This window comes from Haliotis cracherodii, unplaced genomic scaffold (genome assembly GCF_022045235.1).
Source record: "Haliotis cracherodii isolate W230 unplaced genomic scaffold, xgHalCrac1.p SCAF_19, whole genome shotgun sequence".
Lineage (NCBI taxonomy): Eukaryota > Metazoa > Mollusca > Gastropoda > Lepetellida > Haliotidae > Haliotis > Haliotis cracherodii.
This window is the reverse complement of record NW_027266274.1, coordinates 16,463,863-16,487,404: the sequence shown is the minus strand read 5'-3', so window position 1 is coordinate 16,487,404 and position 23,542 is coordinate 16,463,863. Positions and strand designations below refer to the sequence as shown.

The 23,542-nt window shown below is 39.3% G+C and overlaps 1 protein-coding gene across 1 annotated transcript in view; it reads left to right on the top strand.

Annotated features, from left to right (window-relative positions):
* Positions 1–7,756: 7,756 nt before the first annotated feature.
* The window catches only part of LOC139467158 (uncharacterized), a 33,080-nt gene continuing 17,294 nt past the window's right edge, over positions 7,757–23,542 (top strand). Inside the window, exons 1-3 of the mRNA XM_071248877.1 lie at positions 7,757–7,931; positions 12,502–12,780; positions 20,805–21,182. Of these exons, the coding sequence (XP_071104978.1) occupies positions 7,847–7,931; positions 12,502–12,780; positions 20,805–21,182 (742 nt within the window). The 5' untranslated portion in view covers positions 7,757–7,846. The remainder of the gene's footprint in view (positions 7,932–12,501; positions 12,781–20,804; positions 21,183–23,542) is intronic.

The window sequence follows — 23,542 nt, the reverse complement described above, 5'->3', positions numbered from 1 at the left end:
GACTGGATATCTCCCAGAATTTTCTGGAGGCAATCTATACTTTCCTGATTAAAGTTGAATTGAATTTTGTTCCCCTCTCTTGACCATGTAAAATCTTTTTTTGCTTTCAACTTCTTTAAATCTCTTGAAGTCAGTATAAACTCTTCCTCAATGAACCAATCTTCTCATTAAGAGAGGCTTGAAACTCTGTTCTATTCGAATTGAGCTGTTGCAAAATGGCGTCCAGTTTAGCTTCTGTATCCATATTGACGAAACAAGTGTGTAGCCGTGCATGCAAAGTGAGCGAGAGAGAACAATTCAAAATTGTACTACCCCTTATATACCCCCTTAATCACGCCACCTAGGGGCACATAATCACCTTGATTGACATACCGCTAGGAGAAAATAATTTCTATCTTATTCATTCTTCAAACGAGGAAAATATTATCCAAATGGTTACCAGGTGTTCACGAAAAGGCGACTGTATCAAGCGCTGCTGGTGGCACCAGTCACAAAAACAAAAGTTGTTGAGAGCATTCACATTTAACAAACGTTGTTGAGAGCATTCACATTCAAATATGTTCCTTGGTCTGGCAATGGACTCTGCTGTCAGGAGATATATTTTTTATGGGAATTGTTGATTGTTTTTCATTACATTCAGTGGCTGTCATGTTTAATAAGCTCAAAGCAAGTGAACTTACCATCATTTGTTTGATAATATATTTTCGTTACATTGTTACTTTAAGGACTTACATGTGAAATATTATTTCGTTTCTGCGTTACAGATGGCCTTGTGCAGTGCATCCAATGGGATCATCCTACTTATGTTGTGTAAGTAGAATTAGGTTCTTTGTGGTAAGACATTAAAACAAGACGTGGGCATCCCCACAGGCACCAATCACACTCCACTTGTTGCTGATCTGTATCTTTATGAATATGAATCGAAATTTCTGCTCGGATTGGCAAATTCAAAACCAGGTAACTTAAGCTTCAGGCATATCGGTCATCTGATATCGTTCAATAACCATCAAATAGGCAATTCCAGTCCACTGACTAACCCATTTAAACCGGAAATACAGGTGACCAGAGAGATCACTTTATCTATTTTCATATTAAGATCTGTGAACAAAGGTTTAGACTGACAAAACGCAGTTCATAAGTAGGATAACAAAAAAAAAAGTGATGATTTCAACTTCACAATGGTCAACTTTTCCTTTATGTTCTTCATGTCCAGCCCTTGGTGTCAACATTCACAAAGTATTTCTAAGATTTTAATACAACTCTTGCTCAGAAGCTGCATGAACAAGACATGTCTCAGTGAGGCTTATAAATAATTTAAAGGTAGACATGTGGAGGACATTACAAAATGTGATGGATCGGTGACAAAAAATATGTCAGATGCAATTCCCAATTTGGTTTGTACCATATGTTCACTTGTTTTTATAGGTGAACAATTAATTTGAATTTGTATGAATTTGTGATGGGTCACACTGATCTTTTCGCTCATCTTTTCGCAAACACCTGATATTATCACTCTTTGATTGTGATTCATAAACACGTGCTCGTGATGTATACATATGCAAAGGGCTTTGTCACTTTAATTTATTTACTGATTGACTTGACGAAAGGGTTGAGGTCGTATTGTGATAATGGGCTAATACATCCCTTTTCATAGTGCAAAAGTGGAGTATAAAGAAAAGGATATTAGTAATTTAATTTTATTTCGGGCCACTTAGGTTTGTGTGTTGTTTAGAATCATATTGAACGTGTGTTTCACAATAGCCTGTAAATAATCGATTCCGAACCCCAGTGACCATCAAAGCCTGACAAGTTAATGTATACCGTCACCTCTCACGACCAGAATAGGTTGCTAGAGACACATTCTACCCTGAAAGATAGTCCCTGAGCTGTGTTGGGCACTGTCATTTCTCCTTGTGTCATTGTAAATTGTTTTATTGGCACATGCAGACAGTCTACATTTATGTGTATTTGACTTTCATGTAACGTATTATGCAGAACCATCGATGAGGCTATCTTATTTTGTTCTGACATCACTGTACATGTGAATATTGTATTTGTGCTATTTTTCAGTATTTACAACCGAAGGAATGAAACAGTGTGCCCTTGGGAAATATGGACCGTCTTGTGAGATACCATGTCCCGTACACTGTGCCCCGCAGTCTGGGTTAGTTGTCAGTGGCTGTGACAGACTTACAGGCGGATGTGTTCATGGATGCGTTACTGGCTGGTATGGAAGTCACTGTAATCAGACATGCAGCACAAACTGCATTGACAACATTTGTCACCGATTCTATGGAACCTGCACTAAAGGCTGTAAAGAGAAATATATCGGATTTTTCTGTAGAGAAGGTGAGGAAAGAAGAACAGATTTACCACAGATACATTTGTTTCACTCTTACATATCATCATTGTGCCCCTCCAATGGCAATTTATCAGCTTGGTTCCATCTTGGATAAACAAGTGAAACAAATAGCTTGTTGTACCACATTTGCTTTTTAAGTTTATACTGATATTTCTGAATGTAACACGTTTGCCAGTTAAAACACCATGTTATTAAGCACGATGACAATTTTAACGACCAAATGTACAGAATGGTTTTCGATTATAAGACTTGCAGATTAGAGGTCATTGTTGTTATTCCGTGAGCAAGTACCACTCACAAACATGCATCTTCTCACATTAATAATAATAATAATAATAATCCAACCTGATCTTGTCCTTTTTAATAAATCCAATAAAATCATTCATATCATTCACTTTTCTGACCCTTTAGAAGCTAATTTGATTGACAGAATTCAAAATATAAAGCAAATATGCGGAGCTTGCACATCACGCTTGCTTGAATACAGCCCTTCTGACAATCTGGGAAATGCAGAAGGCTGCTGTGTTTGGCAGTCTTCACATTCTCAAAAACTGGTTTGACTAGGCAGCGGTTCCTGGAAGAAGTCCCATATTTTATGTCTGGGCTGTGTGCAGAGAGGGGGCACGGGCTGATGACGAGCCTAACCAGGCTGACTGTCCCAGGATCACCTAAGCCCTCTTTGCTGCATTTTGTATTTTAATGAGTATATAATAATAATAATAATAATAATAATAATAATAATAATAATAATAATAATAATAATTAAAGCTGCAAGCAGCAATGGCGGGCTCCAAGAAACACTGTGCCCAAACGTCCATGTTCGAATCCTCAAAGGGTTTCCTTGAACCAAATCCGTCAAATGTAGGCACCACTTGCAGGGTATCGTCGCAAGGAAAATGGCGTGTGCCAGGATGTCCAGGTCTGTTCTAAAACCATTTCCGACCTCGAACATGTTCGAATCCATAAAAGATTGGCTTGTGCCAACTCTGTCAAAAGATAATCACCGGAAATCGCCGCTACGAAATTGGCGTGTTCCAGGGGTGTCCCAAATATAAATCAAATATTACCACCAAGCGGTGTTACTTTTAGCATACAACCAATAACAATAAATGAGATGCATATGGCACACTAACTTCATGTAAACTTGCAATAGTTTCTGTGGAGAACCTTACAAGATATGATCTTCAAAGGAAAATTTCGTTGAAAAAAATGATCAAAATCAAAATTCAATACGGCCGTAACTAAAAATGACTTCCAAAATCGGCTACTAAAGTTTGATGTGTTATGTATTGAGATAATAATCAAAAAGTTTGAAAGCATTTCATGCAGTGGACTCGGAGTTCTTTGCGTTTAAAGACAGGTACCCCCAAAACACTGTGGAAAAATTTGAATCCATAATGGCTGCCAAACCACGAGACCAATGACCAAAGTCAAAGAACAAAAAGTGTCAAGCAGCTCAAGCAGCAGATACATTTCAAAGTAATCGGATAAGCGGTTGCTGAGCAATAGGGCGAAACATATCTTCAAAATATTATGTTATGTTATGGCTTTTTGGCGGGCACTAGTACCCAATGGTCTACAAACACACACAAAATTTGAACAAAATCGAGCTGGTGGTTATTTTGCTAGGGCAGGTACAAAAATCGGCGGAATAATAAATAATAATAATAATAATAAATAATAATAATAATAATAAATCGAACGATTACAATAGGGCTCTACAGCCTTTCGGCTTGGAGCCCTAATAATAATAATAATAATGAGAAGAAGAATGTTTGTAAAGTGCTCCATGCGCAAAGCTGATCAAATGGGCAACGTCATCCATAACACAGTTTGTTTTACTGATGGTATCAGTCACTTATTGAAGAGATGTACTACAGAAATAAGGAATAATGAGTACTTCAGTTCTACAGGAAGAATATGCCCATGTTGTGCAGCTACGTGAGCGAATGAGAGGCATCCACATGACTTTTATTTTTATTTGGGAATGTGTCCTGTGTAAAACTGGAATTAATATTATACAGCGAGTAGGTAAAAGCATTATTTAAACTAAATCCAAATATTTACTTTCTATGGTAAGTGTCATTGTGATACAACAATATAACTTGTGCATTTAACACGTTTTACCCATACTGTTCTGGATATTACAATCACACAGACCAATAGGAAAGCTAACTGTTTTGTAATAAAGTGTGTTGTACACACATGCTAGTTCCCTAATGCATCCAAGTACTTCACTATACCTTGTCATATACTCCTGCAAAATCTATAACTTATGACTTGTTGCCTGTGGATAAAGCATTTTTTGACAACTAGGGAACCCTGGGCAGTGCTGGAGAATTGATGCACAGGTCAAAATACACAATGGTATTTTCAGTTGTTCTTCTCGTGATACTTCACCTTTCAGCAGCGGTTGATCATAAGATCTTTTTGACTCACTTAGATCACTCTCTGGGAACCATGGATACATCACAATCATGATTCAGATTGAGGAAGATCAACGCAATTTCAAGGAGGTGACATAAAGTCTGATTCGCACCGTCTGACATGTAGAGTTACACACGAATCATTCATGTTTCTTTGTATATTCTGACCATCTGCCATTGAATTGAGATTCAAGCTGCTTACCTACAATGTAATCCACAGTATTCACAGTGTCCTCTTCAAACATAATTTCAAGTGACTCTGCGGATCAAATCTTTTGACTCTACCACATATCAAAACAAAACAAAATTGGGTGAAAGAATTTTCTCAGTCACTTCTCTCACTCTGTTGAACTCACCACCTCTTATCAGACCTTCCATGAACTCAAAATCTTCTTTTTTGCTTTGAAGACTTACCTCTTCAGAGAAAAACAATATTCAAAAGACTTCTTACAGGGCCACTGAGCAGCTCTTTTAGTTGGTTCTACATACATTAATTACTATTATCATGTGGAACTGGCTAACTCTTTAATGCATCAATCTTGACAGTCTGTTCTTTGACCCTCCACAGAGATCACGTAACGTTGGTATTTTGGGGCTTAAGCTTGAGTCCATTCTTCCTCATTCTTTGAAATTCTGCTAGCAATCTCTCAAGATGCTCATCAAAGGTCTTTAAAAACACAAGGATTGCGATAGATGAGACAAAGTTAGGTTTTACACATCTGCTTGCATGTCCCAATATTTGCTTTTAGGATCAAGACAAGAGAAGCATTTCGCCCCATGTCATGCATAAAAACGTTTCCGCTATCCTTTGTAGAGCATAGCGAATTTGTAGACATATTTGCATCACAGTACAGCATGGTCAAGAATTGTTGCCCTGGTATACTGCTCGCCACTACATCATAAACAAAGTTTTCCTCAATATGTTAATCGGAGGCAAAACCTTGATTTGTCTGTAAACATGGTTCCTCTCTTTGATTTACCTAACATTTGGGCATCCATTTTGTCCCATGGTGAATCTCGGACTCAAAGTCAAAGACGTTAATTGTATCAAAGGCCATCGGCCCATATACAAGTTCAGATAAATACAGTGGGTGGGAATTTACAGTGTGGGAGATACAACAAAAAATATAAAAATATAACATTCATTTAACAGTCGGTTATAAAAATGTGGACTTTCTAGGGTAAGGTAATTAAAATTCTGAATTTCCACTCAACATGTTATTTCGCAGTTCCATCCCATGTTATACAAATATAGACAGTTTAAACATTACGTCGGCATCATTCGATGACAAAATAGAAACAAACGCTATTCTACTCGTCTTAGATAAGAAGCATTCTGGTATATATTTAGTACGTAGTTTCTGCATAATAAGGAAATTCAAAGGTAAAATGTATTTCGTCTTCTTTAGCAGAGTTACAGAAGGGACAAATTCTTTGTATTCTTTCAAGTGATATATTCCGTCCATAATTAATCATAAGTTTTGACAAGCCAAGTCTGTATTTAATATATACATCTTAGGTGACTATTTGTTAAAACTGAGAGATATGTTCATTGACATTCCATCTCGAGGCTTCCTTAGGCATGTACTTAACTCAGTTGCATAAGTGATTAATAGTTCCCACACTGTGACTTCTGTGTGCATGTGCATCATGTTCTGTTCATGCATGTGAAATATCATTGTGATTTTAGATGCCATGCCACGGTATTGTTAAATATCACCTCAACAATAGCTACATTCAAATTATTAATTCTCTTATGTGTTGTCTGTCCCTAAGCTTCACTTGTGTCCCAGCAATCTGGCACGTAGGCTTCTGTATTTTTCCCATTACGACAAAAATGACTTCATGGTCAGATCTAACTTTTAACAAATGAAAATGAGGTATTGTGACATGTGACACAGACAAGCTAGGCCCGAAAACTATGAAATTAGGAGAGGTAAGCGTGGTTTGCAATCGATCGAGTCGAATCCAGATGGTTCTAAGTATTCCCAATTTAGTGACGAGTCTGTCCAGTCTGATCCTGTCCTGTATTGATAGATGGGCTGAGAGTAAGTAAAACTATGTGAGTATTAAGCTGATGTTGCGTTTCTTTATTATGCGAGTATGAATGCTGATAGAGACAAGTTGGCGTAATCAGTCCTTGGCGGAGCCGAGCGGCTGCCGTACTTGACGCCCGAAAACAGCTACGACGCTATTTAATGAGAAATGTGATTGGAGTGCGTGGACAGTGTTTTTTCACCTGGTTCTTGATCGGTCTCTGGTCGGCAACAGTTAGTTTTGCTTTTTCTTGAAAGATATATTTTTGAAAGGGGTATAGAATGGAATAACAAAATCAGTATGAGTGATTACGGGAAAGCTAAAGCCTCGAACTTAAAACAAATTTCACCTGACATATTTCCTGTAATCACTCGTGGATTATTCTATAATTAAATCTTTATCCGATCCTAACCTTCATTTGTCCATTACAAAAACTGATATTTTTACGGCGATTTCTAAGCCTGTATATTTTAAAAAGTAATGAAACTAGGTATTTTGTGTGGTTAGGAGTGTGGGCTCAACACGTTCTTTTTTTCATTATTTTGAATTTGTACCTTTCTTTAACCTTTGTACTTTGTTACTACATTCTTTCAAAAAGCATTTTCTGGCATTGTAGACACCAATTTAGCATAATCAACTGAAACAATAAAGCTGCAACCTCAGGTTTTCCTGAGTTTGAATATGTTTAAGATTTCCAAATCCATGTTTCAATATGTCCGCCAAGACAGCCACATTTGTGGCCATTTGTTATATATGTGCAGCTAATAGTGGTGTTCAAGATAATTGTTACGTTTTGTATGTTATTTTAGTTTTGACCTTGGTTTCAGTATTAATCTATGGTGTGACACAGTGTGTCCCTGGACAATATGGTGCATCATGTAACAAACACTGTGGCACTCACTGTGCCCCAAAGGCTGGGTCAGCTGTCGGACACTGTGGCAGATATACTGGGATATGTTATGAAGGATGTGTTGCTGGCTGGTTTGGAGATCACTGTAATAACACATGTAGCAGGAACTGCATGAACAACACATGTGACAGGGATAATGGTTACTGTTCCCGAGGCTGTAAAGAGAAACAAATGAGTGGTGACTTTTGTGCTGAAGGTGAGGTTGGATCAGTTTTACAGAGATGTACATGTGTGGACATGTTTGGTGTCTTCCTATACTTTCCTTACGTGATATGAGCAGTACTCACTACCCACATTATACTGTTATATTGTTGTTGACCTATCAACAGATCCAACGTCTGACTGGAGGCATGTAACGTAGGGTGGAATGCGTAATCCGGAAACGTGGCGGTTATACTGGCTTCTGATCTGTTTCACGTGCCATGTCAAGTAGAGACTTTAAGGCACATTTTCACATGAAACATTAAACGTAACTCGTTTACTTAATCCTGCAGCTTCATACATTTTTAGGAATTGTCTAAGGTCAAAAACAGTACCTATGTTACCATGATATTTGTGTCAGTAAATTTCAATCACAACTCACCAATATCTTCTTTATTTGTTGTTAAATGTTTGTTCTATCAAATTACATTGGTATTGCCCAACTCCTGTGGTCAGTCATCCCATGCCATAATTATTGCCATTTGTCATGGTTCAGAAATAGGGGTGTGCTTAACTTTTTTCTTTGTGTATATTATATTATATTTCACGATACCTTCTAATGTCTTTAGAGAGTGTGCTCGTGTAATATGTTTGTGAGTGTGAGGCAGTGACTTCACTTGTAGTTTGTTTGAAATTGAGAGAGTGACTGCACTTGTAAGAAGTGGATGAACTATTGTGTGTAGTGTGTTAGTGAGTGTCAAATAGTGAGTGCACTTAATTCAAATTCAAATTACGCATTTATATAGCGCTACCTATCCAGACATACTGCCTGCTCAAGAGCGCTCAGTCGTATGCTCTTTTGAAGAGGATGGTCTTGAGTTTTGATCTAAAGGTGTTGACATCTTCAGGTCCCCTGACATCAATGGGCAGTGCATTCCATAGAGTTGCACCTGCTTTTCGGATGCATGTTCTAATGCCTGTAGTAAGTGTGGGTGTGAGACAGTGACTGCGCATGTTATATTGTGTTTGTACTAATGTGTATAATGTGTTTGTGCGTTTGTGTGGAGTGTTTGTGAGCGTATTTTTGTATATACTAATGTGCACATTATGTTGGAGAGTGTGAGACTTAAACTACACAGGTATTTTGTGGGTGCACTAATGAGTGTAGTATATTTGTGCATTTGAGACAGTGAATGTACAGGTATGTTGTGTGGGTGCTAATGTGTGCAGTGTGTATGAGTGTTAGATAGTGACTGCACAGAAATGGTGTAGTTGCCCTAGTGTTAGTAGTGTGTTTGTGAGTGTGATAAATAAAGAATACTACACTCATTCTCGTTAGAGCGAAAGCGAGGTCAAATACCATATTAAGTTCACGAGTTTCGTAAAAATGGCATCTAATGAGAATGAGTGTGGTATTTTATTTATTACCCTATATATTTATAAGTGTAAATACATAATAACTTTTGTTCGTTGACAGACCAAACTGAAATGTGGTTGCGCATGAATATTGATATATGCCCAAATATGGGCAGCTAATAGTGTTGTTCAAGATAATTGTTACGTTTTAAATGTTATTTTAGTGTTGTCCTTGGTTTCAGTATTAATTGATGGTGTGGCACAGTGTGTCCCTGGACAATACGGAGCATCATGTGACAAACACTGTGGCACTCACTGTGCCCCGCGGCCGGGGTCAACTGTCGGACACTGTGGCAGATATACTGGGATATGTTTTGAAGGATGTGTTGCTGGCTGGTTTGGACATCACTGTAATAACACATGTAGCAGGAACTGCAGGAACAACACATGTTACAGGGATAATGGACACTGTTCCCGAGGCTGTAAGGAGAAACAAATGATTGGTGACTTTTGTACTGAAGGTGAGGTTGGATCAGTTTTACAGAGATGTAAATGTTTGGACATGTTTGGACATGTTTGGTGTCTTTCTATACTTTCCTATACTTTCCTTACGTGATATGAGCAGTACTCAGTACCCACATTATATACAGAAAGAAAAAAAGTTAAGAACACCCAAATATATTTCATTATTGTTTGATCCCAATATTGGTCGTGAAAGATATAATTACTGGAAAAATTATGTTTTCTCGATATGATGTAATTAGTCATGTGTGACGAAAGCTCAAGTGCCATGCATGGTATGCCCGTGGACCATGCTACCCTCGAGTATCTCTAAAAGCAGTATTTCCAAACGTTACAATTGCTCTCTCATGCTCGGTTTTAAACAGTTATTCCATGACATTGTGTGACCATGGCCCGAGGCGATCATCAAACGCCACAAGATGGCAAAAAATCGGCATGCATAACGCAGGAATGTCTTGTAATGCCATTGGTTGGAATTTGGGGTATCATCACACTGTTGTAAGCCGTTTAGTCGAGAAACATGCTCAGACTGGTGATGTACAGGACTGTCCCAAATCTGGAAGACCTCCTGTGATGACACATCACGAAGACAGGGACCAATTTTGTCTCATACGCCGAGAACCCTTTTTAACAAGTAATCGTCTGAAACAGCTGTGGTTGCCCAATCGTCGTTTCCACACCATAACCTTCAGGAACCGGCTGAAAGCAGCAGGACTGAGGGCTAGACGAGTCATAAAGCGTCCCTTGTTGAGAGATCACCACAAAGCTGCTTGGTTAGCATTGTGTATTGCGCAACAGAACTGGAATCTAAGAACTTGGAGACGGATCCATTGGTCAGACGAAAGTCGCTTACTGCTCCTCTTCACTGATGGAAGAACGATAGTTTGGAGGCATCGGAACACGGCCTACACCCCCGGGAACATTTAACCGACTGTTGCATACGGCGGGGGCTCGTTAATGGTTTGGGGGTGGTGTATCTCTCATGATTGCAGGTTGGATTTGGTCACCATAAGGGGCAACTTAAGAGGGGCTCAGTACATCCAGGACGTTTTGAAGCCAGTCGTCGTTCCTCATTTTGACAACCAGCCTCTTGCTACTCGACATCAGTACATTGATGACAATGCCAGGGCTCATCGTTCACATGCAGTCGGGATTACATGAGGGCCAACCCAATAACGACTATACCCTGGCCAGCAATGAGCCCAGATTTGAACCCCCTTGAATATGTTTGGGATATTCTGGGGTGGCGCATACAGGCACTTGATCCTTCTGAACAATATTTAAGCCAACTGGAAGCAGCATTGCATCAGGAGTGGTTGTTGTTGACCTATCAACAGATCCAACGTCCGACTGGAGGCATGAAACGTAGGGTAGAATGCGTAATTCGGGAACGTGGCGATTATACCGGCTTCTAATCTGTTTCACGTGTCATGTCAAGTAGAGACTTTAAGGAACATTTTCACATGAAACATTAAACGTAACTCGTTTACTTAATCCTGCAGCTTCATACATTTTTAGGAATTGTCTAAGGTCAAAAACAGTACCTATGTTACCATGATATTTGTGTCAGTAAATTTCAATCACAACTCACCAATATCTTCTTTATTTGTTGTTAAATGTTTGTTCTATCTGATTCCATTGGTATTGCCCAACTCCTGTGGTCAGTCATCCCATGCCATAATTATTGCCATTTGTCATGGTTCAGAAATAGGGGTGTGCTTAACTTTTTTCTTTGTGTATATTATATTATATTTCACGATACCTTCTAATGTCTTTAGAGGGTGTGCTCGTGTAATATGTTTGTGAGTGTGAGGCAGTGACTTCACTTGTAGTTTGTTTGAAATTGAGAGAGTGACTGCACTTGTAAGAAGTGGATGAACTATTGTGTGTAGTGTGTTAGTGAGTGTCAAATAGTGAGTGCACTTAATTCAATTTCAAATTACGCATTTATATAGCGCTACCTATCCAGACATACTGCCTGCTCAAGAGCGCTCAGTCGTATGCTCTTTTGAAGAGGATGGTCTTGAGTTTTGATCTAAAGGTGTTGACATCTTCAGGTCCCCTGACATCAATGGGCAGTGCATTCCATAGAGTTGCACCTGCTTTTCGGATGCATGTACTAATGCCTGTAGTAAGTGTGGGTGTGAGACAGTGACTGCGCATGTTATGTTGTGTTTGTACTAATGTGTATAATGTGTTTGTGCGTTTGTGTGGAGTGTTTGTGAGCGTATTTTTGTATATACTAATGTGCACATTATGTTGGAGAGTGTGAGACTTAAACTACACAGGTATTTTGTGGGTGCACTAATGAGTGTAGTATATTTGTGCATTTGAGACAGTGAATGTACAGGTATGTTGTGTGGGTGCTAATGTGTGCAGTGTGTATGAGTGTTAGATAGTGACTGCACAGAAATGGTGTAGTTGCCCTAGTGTTAGTAGTGTGTTTGTGAGTGTGATAAATAAAGAATACTACACTCATTCTCGTTAGAGCGAAAGCAAGATCAAATACCATATAAAGTTCACGAGTTTCGTAAAAATGGCATCTAATGAGAATGAGTGTGGTATTTTATTTATTACCCAATATATTTATAAGTGTAAATACATAATAACTTTTGTTCGTTGACAGACCAAACTGAAATGTGGTTGCGCATGAATATTGATATATGCCCAAATATGGGCAGCTAATAGTGGTGTTCAAGACAATTGTTACGATGTATATGCTATTTTAGTTTTGTCCTTGGTTTCAGTATTAATTGATGGTGTGATACAGTGTGTCCCTGGACAATACGGTGCATCATGTAACAAACACTGTGGCACTCACTGTGCCCCAAAGGCTTGGTCAACTGTTGGACACTGTGGCAGATCTACTGGGCTATGTTATGAAGGATGTGTTGCTGGCTGGTTTGGAGATCACTGCAATAACACATGTAGTAGGAACTGCAGGAACAACACATGTGACAGGGATAATGGATACTGTTCCCGAGGCTGTAAGGAGAAACAAATGATTGGTGACTTTTGTACTGAAGGTGAGGTTGCATCAGTTTTACAGAGATGTACATGTTTGGACATGTTTGGTGTCTTTCTATACTTTCCTATACTTTCCTTACGTGATATGAGCAGTACTCAGTACCCACATTATATACAGAAAGAAAAAAAGTTAAGAACACCCAAATATATTTCATTATTGTTTGATCCCAATATTGGTCATGAAAGATATAATTACGGGAAAAATTATGTTTTCTCGATATGATGTAATTAGTCATGTGTGACGAAAGCTCACGTGCCATGCATGGTATGCCCGTGGACCATGCTACCATCGAGTATCTCTAAAAGCAGTATTTCCAAACGTTACAATTGCTCTCTTATGCTCGGTTTTAAACAGTTATTCCATGACATTGTGTGACCATGGCCCGAGGCGATTATCAAACGCCACAAGATGGCAAAAAATCGGCATGCATAACGCAGGAATGTCTTGTAATGCCATTGGTTGGAATTTGGGGTATCATCACACTGTTGTAAGCCGTTTAGTCGAGAAACATGCTCAGACTGGTGATGTACAGGACTGTCCCAAATCTGGAAGACCTCCTGTGATGACACATCACGAAGACAGGGACCTATTTCGTCTCATACGCCGAGAACCCTTTTTAACAAGTAATCGTCTGAAACAGCTGTGGATGCCCAATCGTCGTTTCCACACCATAACCTTCAGGAACCGGCTGAAAGCAGCAGGACTGAGGGCTAGACGAGTCATAAAGCGTCCCTTGTTGAGAGATCACCAGAAAGCTGCTCGGTTAGCATGGTGTATTGCGCAACAGAACTGGAATCTAAGAACTTGGAGACGGATCCATTGGTCAGACGAAAGTGGCTTACTGCTCCTCTTCACTGATGGAAGAACGATAGTTTGGAGGCACCGGAACACGGCCTACACCCCCGGGAACATTTAACCGACTGTTGCATACGGCGGGGGCTCGTTAATGGTTTGGGGGTGGTGTAACTCTCATGATTGCAGGTTGGATTTGGTCACCATAAGGGGCAACTTAAGAGGGGCTCAGTACATCCAGGACGTTTTGAGGCCAGTCGTCGTTCCTCATTTTGACAACCACCCTCTTGCTACTCGACATCAGTACATTGATGACAATGCCAGGCCTCATCGTTCACATGCAGTCGGGATAACATGAGGGCCAACCCAATAACGACTATACCCTGGCCAGCAATGAGCCCAGATTTGAACCCCCTTGAACATGTTTGGGATATTCTGGGGTGGCGCATACAGGCACTTGATCCTTCTGAACAATATTTAGGCCAATTGGAAGCAGCATTGCATCAGGAGTGGTTGTTGTTGACCTATCAACAGATCCAACGTCCGACTGGAGGCATGAAACGTAGGGTAGAATGCGTAATTCGGGAACGTGGCGATTATACCGGCTTCTAATCTGTTTCACGTGTCATGTCAAGTAGAGACTTTAAGGAACATTTTCACATGAAACATTAAACGTAACTCGTTTACTTAATCCTGCAGCTTCATACATTTTTAGGAATTGTCTAAGGTCAAAAACAGTACCTATGTTACCATGATATTTGTGTCAGTAAATTTCAATCACAACTCACCAATATCTTCTTTATTTGTTGTTAAATGTTTGTTCTATCTGATTCCATTGGTATTGCCCAACTCCTGTGGTCAGTCATCCCATGCCATAATTATTGCCATTTGTCATGGTTCAGAAATAGGGGTGTGCTTAACTTTTTTCTTTGTGTATATTATATTATATTTCACGATACCTTCTAATGTCTTTAGAGGGTGTGCTCGTGTAATATGTTTGTGAGTGTGAGGCAGTGACTTCACTTGTAGTTTGTTTGAAATTGAGAGAGTGACTGCACTTGTAAGAAGTGGATGAACTATTGTGTGTAGTGTGTTAGTGAGTGTCAAATAGTGAGTGCACTTAATTCAAATTCAAATTACACATTTATATAGCGCTACCTATCCAGACATACTGCCTGCTCAAGAGCGCTCAGTCGTATGCTCTTTTGAAGAGGATGGTCTTGAGTTTTGATCTAAAGGTGTTGACATCTTCAGGTCCCCTGACATCAATGGGCAGTGCATTCCATAGAGTTGCACCTGCTTTTCGGATGCATGTACTAATGCCTGTAGTAAGTGTGGGTGTGAGACAGTGACTGCGCATGTTATGTTGTGTTTGTACTAATGTGTATAATGTGTTTGTGCGTTTGTGTGGAGTGTTTGTGAGCGTATTTTTGTATATACTAATGTGCACATTATGTTGGAGAGTGTGAGACTTAAACTACACAGGTAGTTTGTGGGTGCACTAATGAGTGTAGTATATTTGTGCATTTGAGACAGTGAATGTACAGGTATGTTGTGTGGGTGCTAATGTGTGCAGTGTGTATGAGTGTTAGATAGTGACTGCACAGAAATGGTGTAGTTGCCCTAGTGTTAGTAGTGTGTTTGTGAGTGTGATAAATAAAGAATACTACACTCATTCTCGTTAGAGCGAAAGCGAGGTCAAATACCATATAAAGTTCACGAGTTTCGTAAAAATGGCATCTTATGAGAATGAGTGTGGTATTTTATTTATTACCCAATATATTTATAAGTGTAAATACATAATAACTTTTGTTCGTTGACAGACCAAACTGAAATGTGGTTGCGCATGAATATTGATATATGCCCAAATATGGCCATTGTTGACATATCTATGCATACGCATTAACGACATGTTTGTGCTGTTGTGTTTGCTAACATAACAGCACCGACGCTCAAGCCCTTTTTGGAAGAATTTCTTCAACTTATGGTAATTCAAGCGCATTGTTGTTAGTACTCAGGGCACCTATAAGGAAATTTTAAAAGTCACATTCGCGCCGCGCTTTTCAGACCAACGATTGGTCGGTCGCTCGCACTGCCTGTTTCCCCGCTGTGCAATCAAAATGGTTCGGTTTTTTTTATCTATCAGCTGAATTTATATCCTGTCCGCACCATTTTGGAGGAAATCATTTTTGAGGGAAATCAGAGTGTTGGACAAAGACATTCATGTTAACTGTACCACCCAATACTGAAGACGTCAAAATCAACAAACTCAAGTCTGTTTGCATGTCAGTGACAGCTTCGAACGAAGGGCAAGGTCACCACAGGAATAATTAAAGACAACCGGGATCTACTCACAGCATTTCACGCTAGAGATAGGGAATGTTATTGTTCACATTAGTGATGTTTTGGATCACATGATCAGAAGTCAGGCACACTTCTATGGAGTTTTCGAATGATTTGTATCAGAAATATTCAACTTTTTAGTGAGCTGGTCGTGTAGTCGTGTATGTTAATTCATGTACAAACACCTCCGGAAGCAATGTCACAAAATACGCTTTGAATGGCGACACTGATGGCACAACCGGAGCATCGAACGTAAGTCTAGATATCTCTCCAGGTGGTTTAAACTGACTTCATTTCACCACGCTTAACCTTTTTGTTCAATCAAATTGATAGTCGCGAAAGTGGTCGTGTGCGTCACGCTCATTGGGACCCTCGATACATCGTTAGACATTGCATATGGATATGCATCACTCGATTATATAATGTCTGCAGTAGCTCTATGCCTAACTAATTTAGAATGCAAAGCGAATTTAATGTGCGTGACGATCTTGTTTGTTTTAATAAAGTGTGTGTAAATGTCTCTCGATTTCGTGAGATTCTATTAGTTCTGCTTTGAAGTTGAGAAAGCGAATGACGTCTCGAGATTTTATTAAGAATGAAAAAAGTAGTTCCGGGGTGACAGAGGTCACAGTTATCTAATCAAAACGAATAAAACGAGGTCAACCTTGTAAAACATATGTGTGACGTACGAATTTAGTATCTTACCAACCGTATCTTCACCACGTGGGTAATAATGTAACTGGACTGGTATGTTGTGGATATCTTAATGTGTACATTGTGTGAGACAGTGTACACTACTGCCTGCCAGATGCATTAAAAGTGCATCAATTTCACATAAACTCATTAAATTGTACCATTAAACTGTGTCTGTGAAGAAATAATGGTGGAGTCAAATACCATTTTATTTGCGCCTGTGTGAACGAATTCAGGACCATTTAATGGCGCAAAGCATTAAACTTGTTTTATGAAAATAACCTAGAACATTAATGTTGTGTGCCTATAAAATTAAGAAAATTAAACCTCAGCTTTAACGAACAATTAAAATTAAATTCTACAAAAAGTTTGTTTAGAAAACACAAGATTCAAATTTAAATGTTCTAAAGTCCATTAAACATTTCATTTTCATCAGGCCATTTTAAAAATAAGTTCAAAGTACGTTTACAATTCCAGGAATTAAATCTCTCAAAGCATACATCCACATTCCGTACACAGGTTACACCTCTTTACACTGCAACATGATACAATAGATGGTGTGATATTTGGAAGTGATACAGGAGCATTCTGTCTAAATTTGCAGGAGTCTTGTTAACTGTCCTGTCAAGTACATCCAAGTCGTCTGAGCACTGGTTTTCTGCACAAATTTCAGCTATGCAATCAAAGAGACGAAGACAGTTTGTCATCCCTCTCAAACAGTACTTGAGTACGCCTTTAGAAACAAGTTGTTTCAAATTGTATGACCTTCGTGAACCAGGTTTACTAATGACGGGAGGGGATTTCAAGCCAAAAACACGAGGAGGGCGTATTGCAGCAGCTCTGGTATCCGCAACCCATCAGACTGCCACCTCCACGCCAAAACATTTAATCATACCTGGATAATCTAGCACAAAGAGAAGAACTTTACTTTGACATCTACTGGGGCACTGTGTGCAACCACTCAAATACAGCAGCTCATCCTCAGGGTTTAAATTTGTTGATTCTGATCGGCTGTTTCCTGGAATAATTCCAACCAGCATGATGTTTCCAAATGCATTTCTCATGTGACGGGGCCAATTCGACGCTGCTATCATGAACACCAGAAAGGTTTTTCTTGTACGGAACCGATTGGAAAATGTTGTCACTGGAACTTTTACTTCTGTGTATATACTCCACTGTCAAACTGTCTGGTCAGTTGCTAATGCATCAATTATATTGACCAGTCAGGTTCAAATCGGTAAAACTGACACTTTAAAGTCATATTTCATTGTTTTTAGAAAATATATTAATAAGTGTCGTTGCTTCAAAATGATCGAATTAGTTTTAAGCGTATGAAAACTCGCAAAACAACTTTCTTACATTACATTAAATTATACCCTAAAGAATCGTTACTGTATGGAGCTTTACGCCGGAAGCTAGTGACCATGGGGCAAACAAAAATACCACCGAAAATAATGACCGCAAAACACGGAGATCATTATACAAAAGTTTTCGAACTAACAAATGAACTAAGATTGAATATGGATGATATTCAGAGTAGGCAAGATGATAAATATTTAGTGTGGACAGTTCCGTCTGAATTGTATGATCTGTGGGAGCCCAGAGCTGATGGGTAGAACCGGCAAATTCGCCTTCGGGTGCATGTGTTTTCCTAGAACAGTTCAGCTGAGTTAGCCAAGTATGTACATATATGAACATGTCATGTTGTAGCGGGTATGATGCACCTAGGCCCAAAAAAGAAATTTGTTTTTCCGGTAAACTACCGACCCATCATTTCACTTGCGACTCAATAGTTTGTATTTCTTGTTTAACCAGCAGTGTTTGTCTATAGCCCGACTGATCATCAATGAAAAGTAATTGATTTCATCAAGTGTTTAATCTACGTTTGTCATTTCTGACCGTTTCATATAATTTGGATAAATGTGTGTACATTCTTCTCTAATAATAACAACAATGGTTAAATGTTTAAACGTCATTTCTTCTTTTCTTATATAATATGCAGTAAACATTTGTTATCCTTTTGAATTCTCGATATTCTGTCACTATTTACAGACAAATTCTTCATTAAAACCCCTTGGTTTTGTAATTTTAAGTAGCTAAATTCTTTTCATGGACATTAATGATGTTATGTAAGTTACTATGGAGTTTACCACCATTAAAAAACCCTGAACTCCCACCATTAAATCAATAATGTATTGGTACTTTTAACTCCTCGGGGTTGGGTTTTTTTCTACTGTTAAAAATTCTTTAATGGTCTTGTTTCAGGGTATAATTGCTTCAAGTCTTTTATTACTATTTTAATGGGGGCACCCACAGTCCACTTATTTTGTCGCGGTAGTATATTTACAGTGCTCATGGAAGAACCACTCAAACTGCAGTAGCCATAATTGCTCCACAATCTTGATGAGTATGGTGCAGGTTTCTGGCTTCTCTCAGAAATGGTGGCAAGATCTTGGACACGTCGTTCAAGCGACATCTACGAGAAAAGATTGGTCAAGTTCTATCTGTGGAGATGAAGGCGATGATAACATAATAACTATGTACCTGTAGCCATGCTGTCGGATACCTTGCCCCACCTATGGCAAGATAATAAATTTTGTCTATCTTATACTTTCTTTTAATGTCTTGAATAAGGAAACTGAAACACATCAATGCAAATATGGGGCAGAATATATGACACAATGTTGAGTAAAGTCAATCCGTCTCAAGGTAGAGACAAAAAGGAAAAGCCCCCAATAGCACGGAGTATCGGCACATCAGTTACCACTTTTACTGATTTTTGTAGAAGAGCAACTGCACGTTGGTGAAGGCTTCTGTTGACAACCAATAGACACATGATCCCCATGATGTATTTCATGATGTATACTACTCTGAATTTGCTGAGGATCAGGTTGGGATGACATAAAATTATCATCCAACAATTAAAGGTTGGATTCTGGTCCACAATGATTGGGTAACCCCTACATGATCTTAATTTCATGACGAACGGACACAGGCATGCAGTTATGGGAACGAGGTGTGTTTGGATTGTATTTTGACAGAATCAGTGCACACATCATTTGCTACTGAGGATTACAGCAACAAAGACGGCATTTGACGATGCATAGGCATGCTTGAAACTTGGATAATACAACGTCACTTTGCAAACGTCAGAAACGGCTAAAGAGTTTGGTCAATTGGACAGACGGGGACATGGGCTCTAATACCGTTTATTGATGAATCGAGATACTGTCTTGGCTTCAAAGATCCTCATGTCCTAATGTGGCGTGGACAAGGAGAAATATTTCAGGAACCCAACGTTGCTGAACATAACTATGGAGGGTGTTCAACCATGGTTTGGGGAGGGAATAGTAGAGCTGAAAGAACTGATCTCTGACAGAGGGCATTCTGGCTGTGTATGTGACTGTTTATTTTGGAGGAAAATTTAAATCTGTCTTAATGCGATCAGCCGTATGTATCGATCCTGACGCTCAGTTCCCTGTGCCGACCGGGTCCACTTTTTTAGGTCACCTGTACAGGTTCAACAGACATGAATCACGCTCTTCGACTTTTCCTCCCGACCGCCTGCCATTTTTGCCATAGCTTCATGTACTGTATTGGCATTGTAGTGGACCGTGTTATAGCCTTGACACTTTTGTCTATCAATGTAGTCAGCAAGCATACTGGTCTTTATATCCAGTACATCATAGATTGCAAGTGCCAAAGCTACTGTAGAGTTGTTTTTGTGGGCATTGTTTCCAACGCGAATATAGTAGACAAGGCTAGGAATCCATGATAGCACATCAGTTCACTGTGTCTAAAACTAAGTTTTCCTTTATCCATTTCCATCAGTATATTATGGACACGGGTGGCCCAGGTGTCTAAAGCGCCGCAATTCACTGTGCAGAGTTGCGTCCCTTGGGCACGCCGACAACCTATGATTGTAGGTTCGAATCCCGGTTTGCCCCGATTATGTATCTAGCTTTATCAGCATCGTCCCTATATTCGTTGGTTTTACCATAGTGGTACACTTCTGACACCTTCATCACTTCGTGCGCTCCTCCTAAATTACGCTCGCACGCCGTGAGATGGCTGGAATATTGTTAAAAGCGGACTTAAACCCAACTCACTCCTTCACTCCATCAGTATATTTGCTAAAGCTGTAGATGTAGTTCACTGTGGGGAATTCTCTTATTCATATGTGGTATGTTTCAGTCCAAAGTGCTCAAGGTGTGACACAGTGTGTCGCTGGACACTATGGAGCATCGTGTGAGCTACCCTGCCCCCCACGCTGTGCCATGCGGCGTGAGTCAGATGTACGGGACTGTGACAGACATACTGCTAGATGCAACAGAGGCTGCAGAACTGGCTGGTACGGCGATCATTGTAATAACACGTGCAACAACAACTGCATAGAAAAGAACTGTAACAGAGATACAGGGAAGTGTTACGGGCGCTGCCTTTCTGGTTGGTACGGAGATCACTGTAATAACACTTGCAACAACAACTGCATAGAAAACATCTGTAACAGAGATACCGGACACTGTACTCTAGGCTGTAACGGGACATACACTGCAGAATTCTGCACCAAAGGTAAACATTTTTGTTTGAAACTATTAACTTTCTTATCAAATTTAAACAAATTCCTCCTCCCAAAAGTTTAATGCTTGCTTCCTATTTTTGTCTCAGATCACCTCATATGTTTTGTCACAGGCACTAATGAAATAATATTGTCATCATAGTTTGGGTTCAAGTTGTGGGGAGAAGGTAGTCATGATAAATGGTGAAACGGGGTGGTGAAACGTCCCTGTGTATTAGGTAGGGATAATTCACATTTCAAGGTCTTGCATTTGTAATGAAATAATTTACTCTTTCGACAGACGACTAGACAAAAAATATATGATAAAGAGGATATTCCATATGGTTTATGAAATATCATGTTTCTTTCATGTCGTGATTGGGCAAAGGAGATAATTCACTGGACACATGTTATGTACTCTCTATATAACAATCTGTTCACTTTGAATGTGAATGTGATCTGGAGCCCTTGATGTAATATTTTGGTAATATTATCAAAATTAAACAAAAATCTCATTTCATTTAAGAAAGTTTAACTATCCTGTTATGACAGTGGTGCACTTGCTTTGGCCTGAGGTGACGGCAGTTCGGCATTGGTGATAAGCCTTCAAGATCGTCGATTATAACAATAATGAGATGGTACTCTTTAAAACGTATGCTTCACTTGAATTGAGTTGACATAATATCAACTGGAGCAACACATTGTTGGGATATAACTAATGAGATGGTAGAACCGAAAAGTCGGTAGATACTCCTGTCACTGATTAACTGAGATATATATGAACTACCTCGGACTTCATACCCACACATTAACAAGTACACCTGTGACATTATTGCCTCGTGATAATGATATATTATTCAATATATCATATCACTTATATATGTTACAGGAAATATGTATAATCAGGGAATATGTGTATTCCTTGAACTGTTGAGGGAATGTATTTAATGTCTGGTTCATTCAGGGAATATACATAATCCCTTAAATTTTCAGGTATTATACATATTCCCTGATTTAACATCAAGTTTTTTCGACATATTCCCTGAAATTACTTTTGAGGCTCTCATATTTATTTGACCTGATAACAAATACCTTTTACTCAACTTAGCAGTTAGTCCTAACTCCAATCAAAACATAGGATAGAAATGAGAATAAAAGATTGTAAATCGTGAAAATAATGCGTCTCCAAAGAATGCGACCGCTGGCCCCTAGCCAAAAATGCGACTCAATATGAATGCGACACCCCCTCCTCTACTGACTGATATAGAAGATTTAACGTGCGCTTTCCGACTGCAGCGTATTTCGCACAAGGGCCTGGCCGGATCATTTAGTGTATTCCGAGAAGGGTGAAAGTGGTGTGTGCAACCCAAGAGCTGTCTTTTAGGGGCTGCTTATATTGATTTTTTGAAATTTTTAAATTTGGAATAAATGCCGAGGTAGGTGGAGGAGGGAACTAAGGGAGCCGGGTGAGGTGGGTGTTTGTATGTTTATTGGATTTTGGATTGGTAGATTAATTAATTTTTAGATGCGCTTAATTAGGTCCGTTTTGATTAGGAATACGCCTAGGGCCTTGAAGTTTTCTAGTTTATTTTGCGGGTTTAGTATTTCATCTAGAGTAGGAACCTTATTTAGATTGAGGGTGGTTTGTAGTGTGGTTCTGTGTGTTTGATAGTGGGTGCAGTGGATGAGTGCGTGTTCTGTGGTTTCGGGTTGTGTGCAGTGGAGGCAGTTGCCTGCGGTGGGTCTTTTAAGTTGTTGTAGGTGGTTATTTAGGTTCGTGTGTCCTGTTTGGAGTTTTGTAACTAATCTGTCAATTTTTTTAGAGGGGTGTAGGATTTTAGGTTTGGCTAGTGGTTGTCTGAGCACTTTTTTGATTTGGCTATTTGAGTTTTGATATTGATTATGCCATTTTTTGGTTATTTCTTGTTTGTTTACACTTTTAATTTCTGATTTTGAGATGGGTAGGTTTAGGCTTATTTCTGGTATTTTGAGAGATAATTTAGCTGCTTTATCGGCGCTTTCGTTGCCGTAAATTCCTACGTGGGCGGGGATCCACAAGAAGGTTATTTGTTTGCCTGCTTTTGTTAGGTCGTTGGAGCTTTTAAGTATTTAGGTCGTTTTTTGGTATTTTTGTTTTGGAGGGCTTGTAGTCCACTAAGGGAGTCAGTGAGAATTAGGATTTTTTTGTTGTTTTTAGATTGTTGGTTATGCAGGGCCGAGGCCATGCCCATAAGTTCGGCCGTGAATGTAGATTGGTTGTTAGGGAGTCGGTAAGATTGTGTGGATATAACTGGTTGTGTGGTATGGACTCCGAAGCCTGTGTGGTTGGAGATCGGGTCTGAAGATCCGTCAGTGTATATGTGACACCAATTTG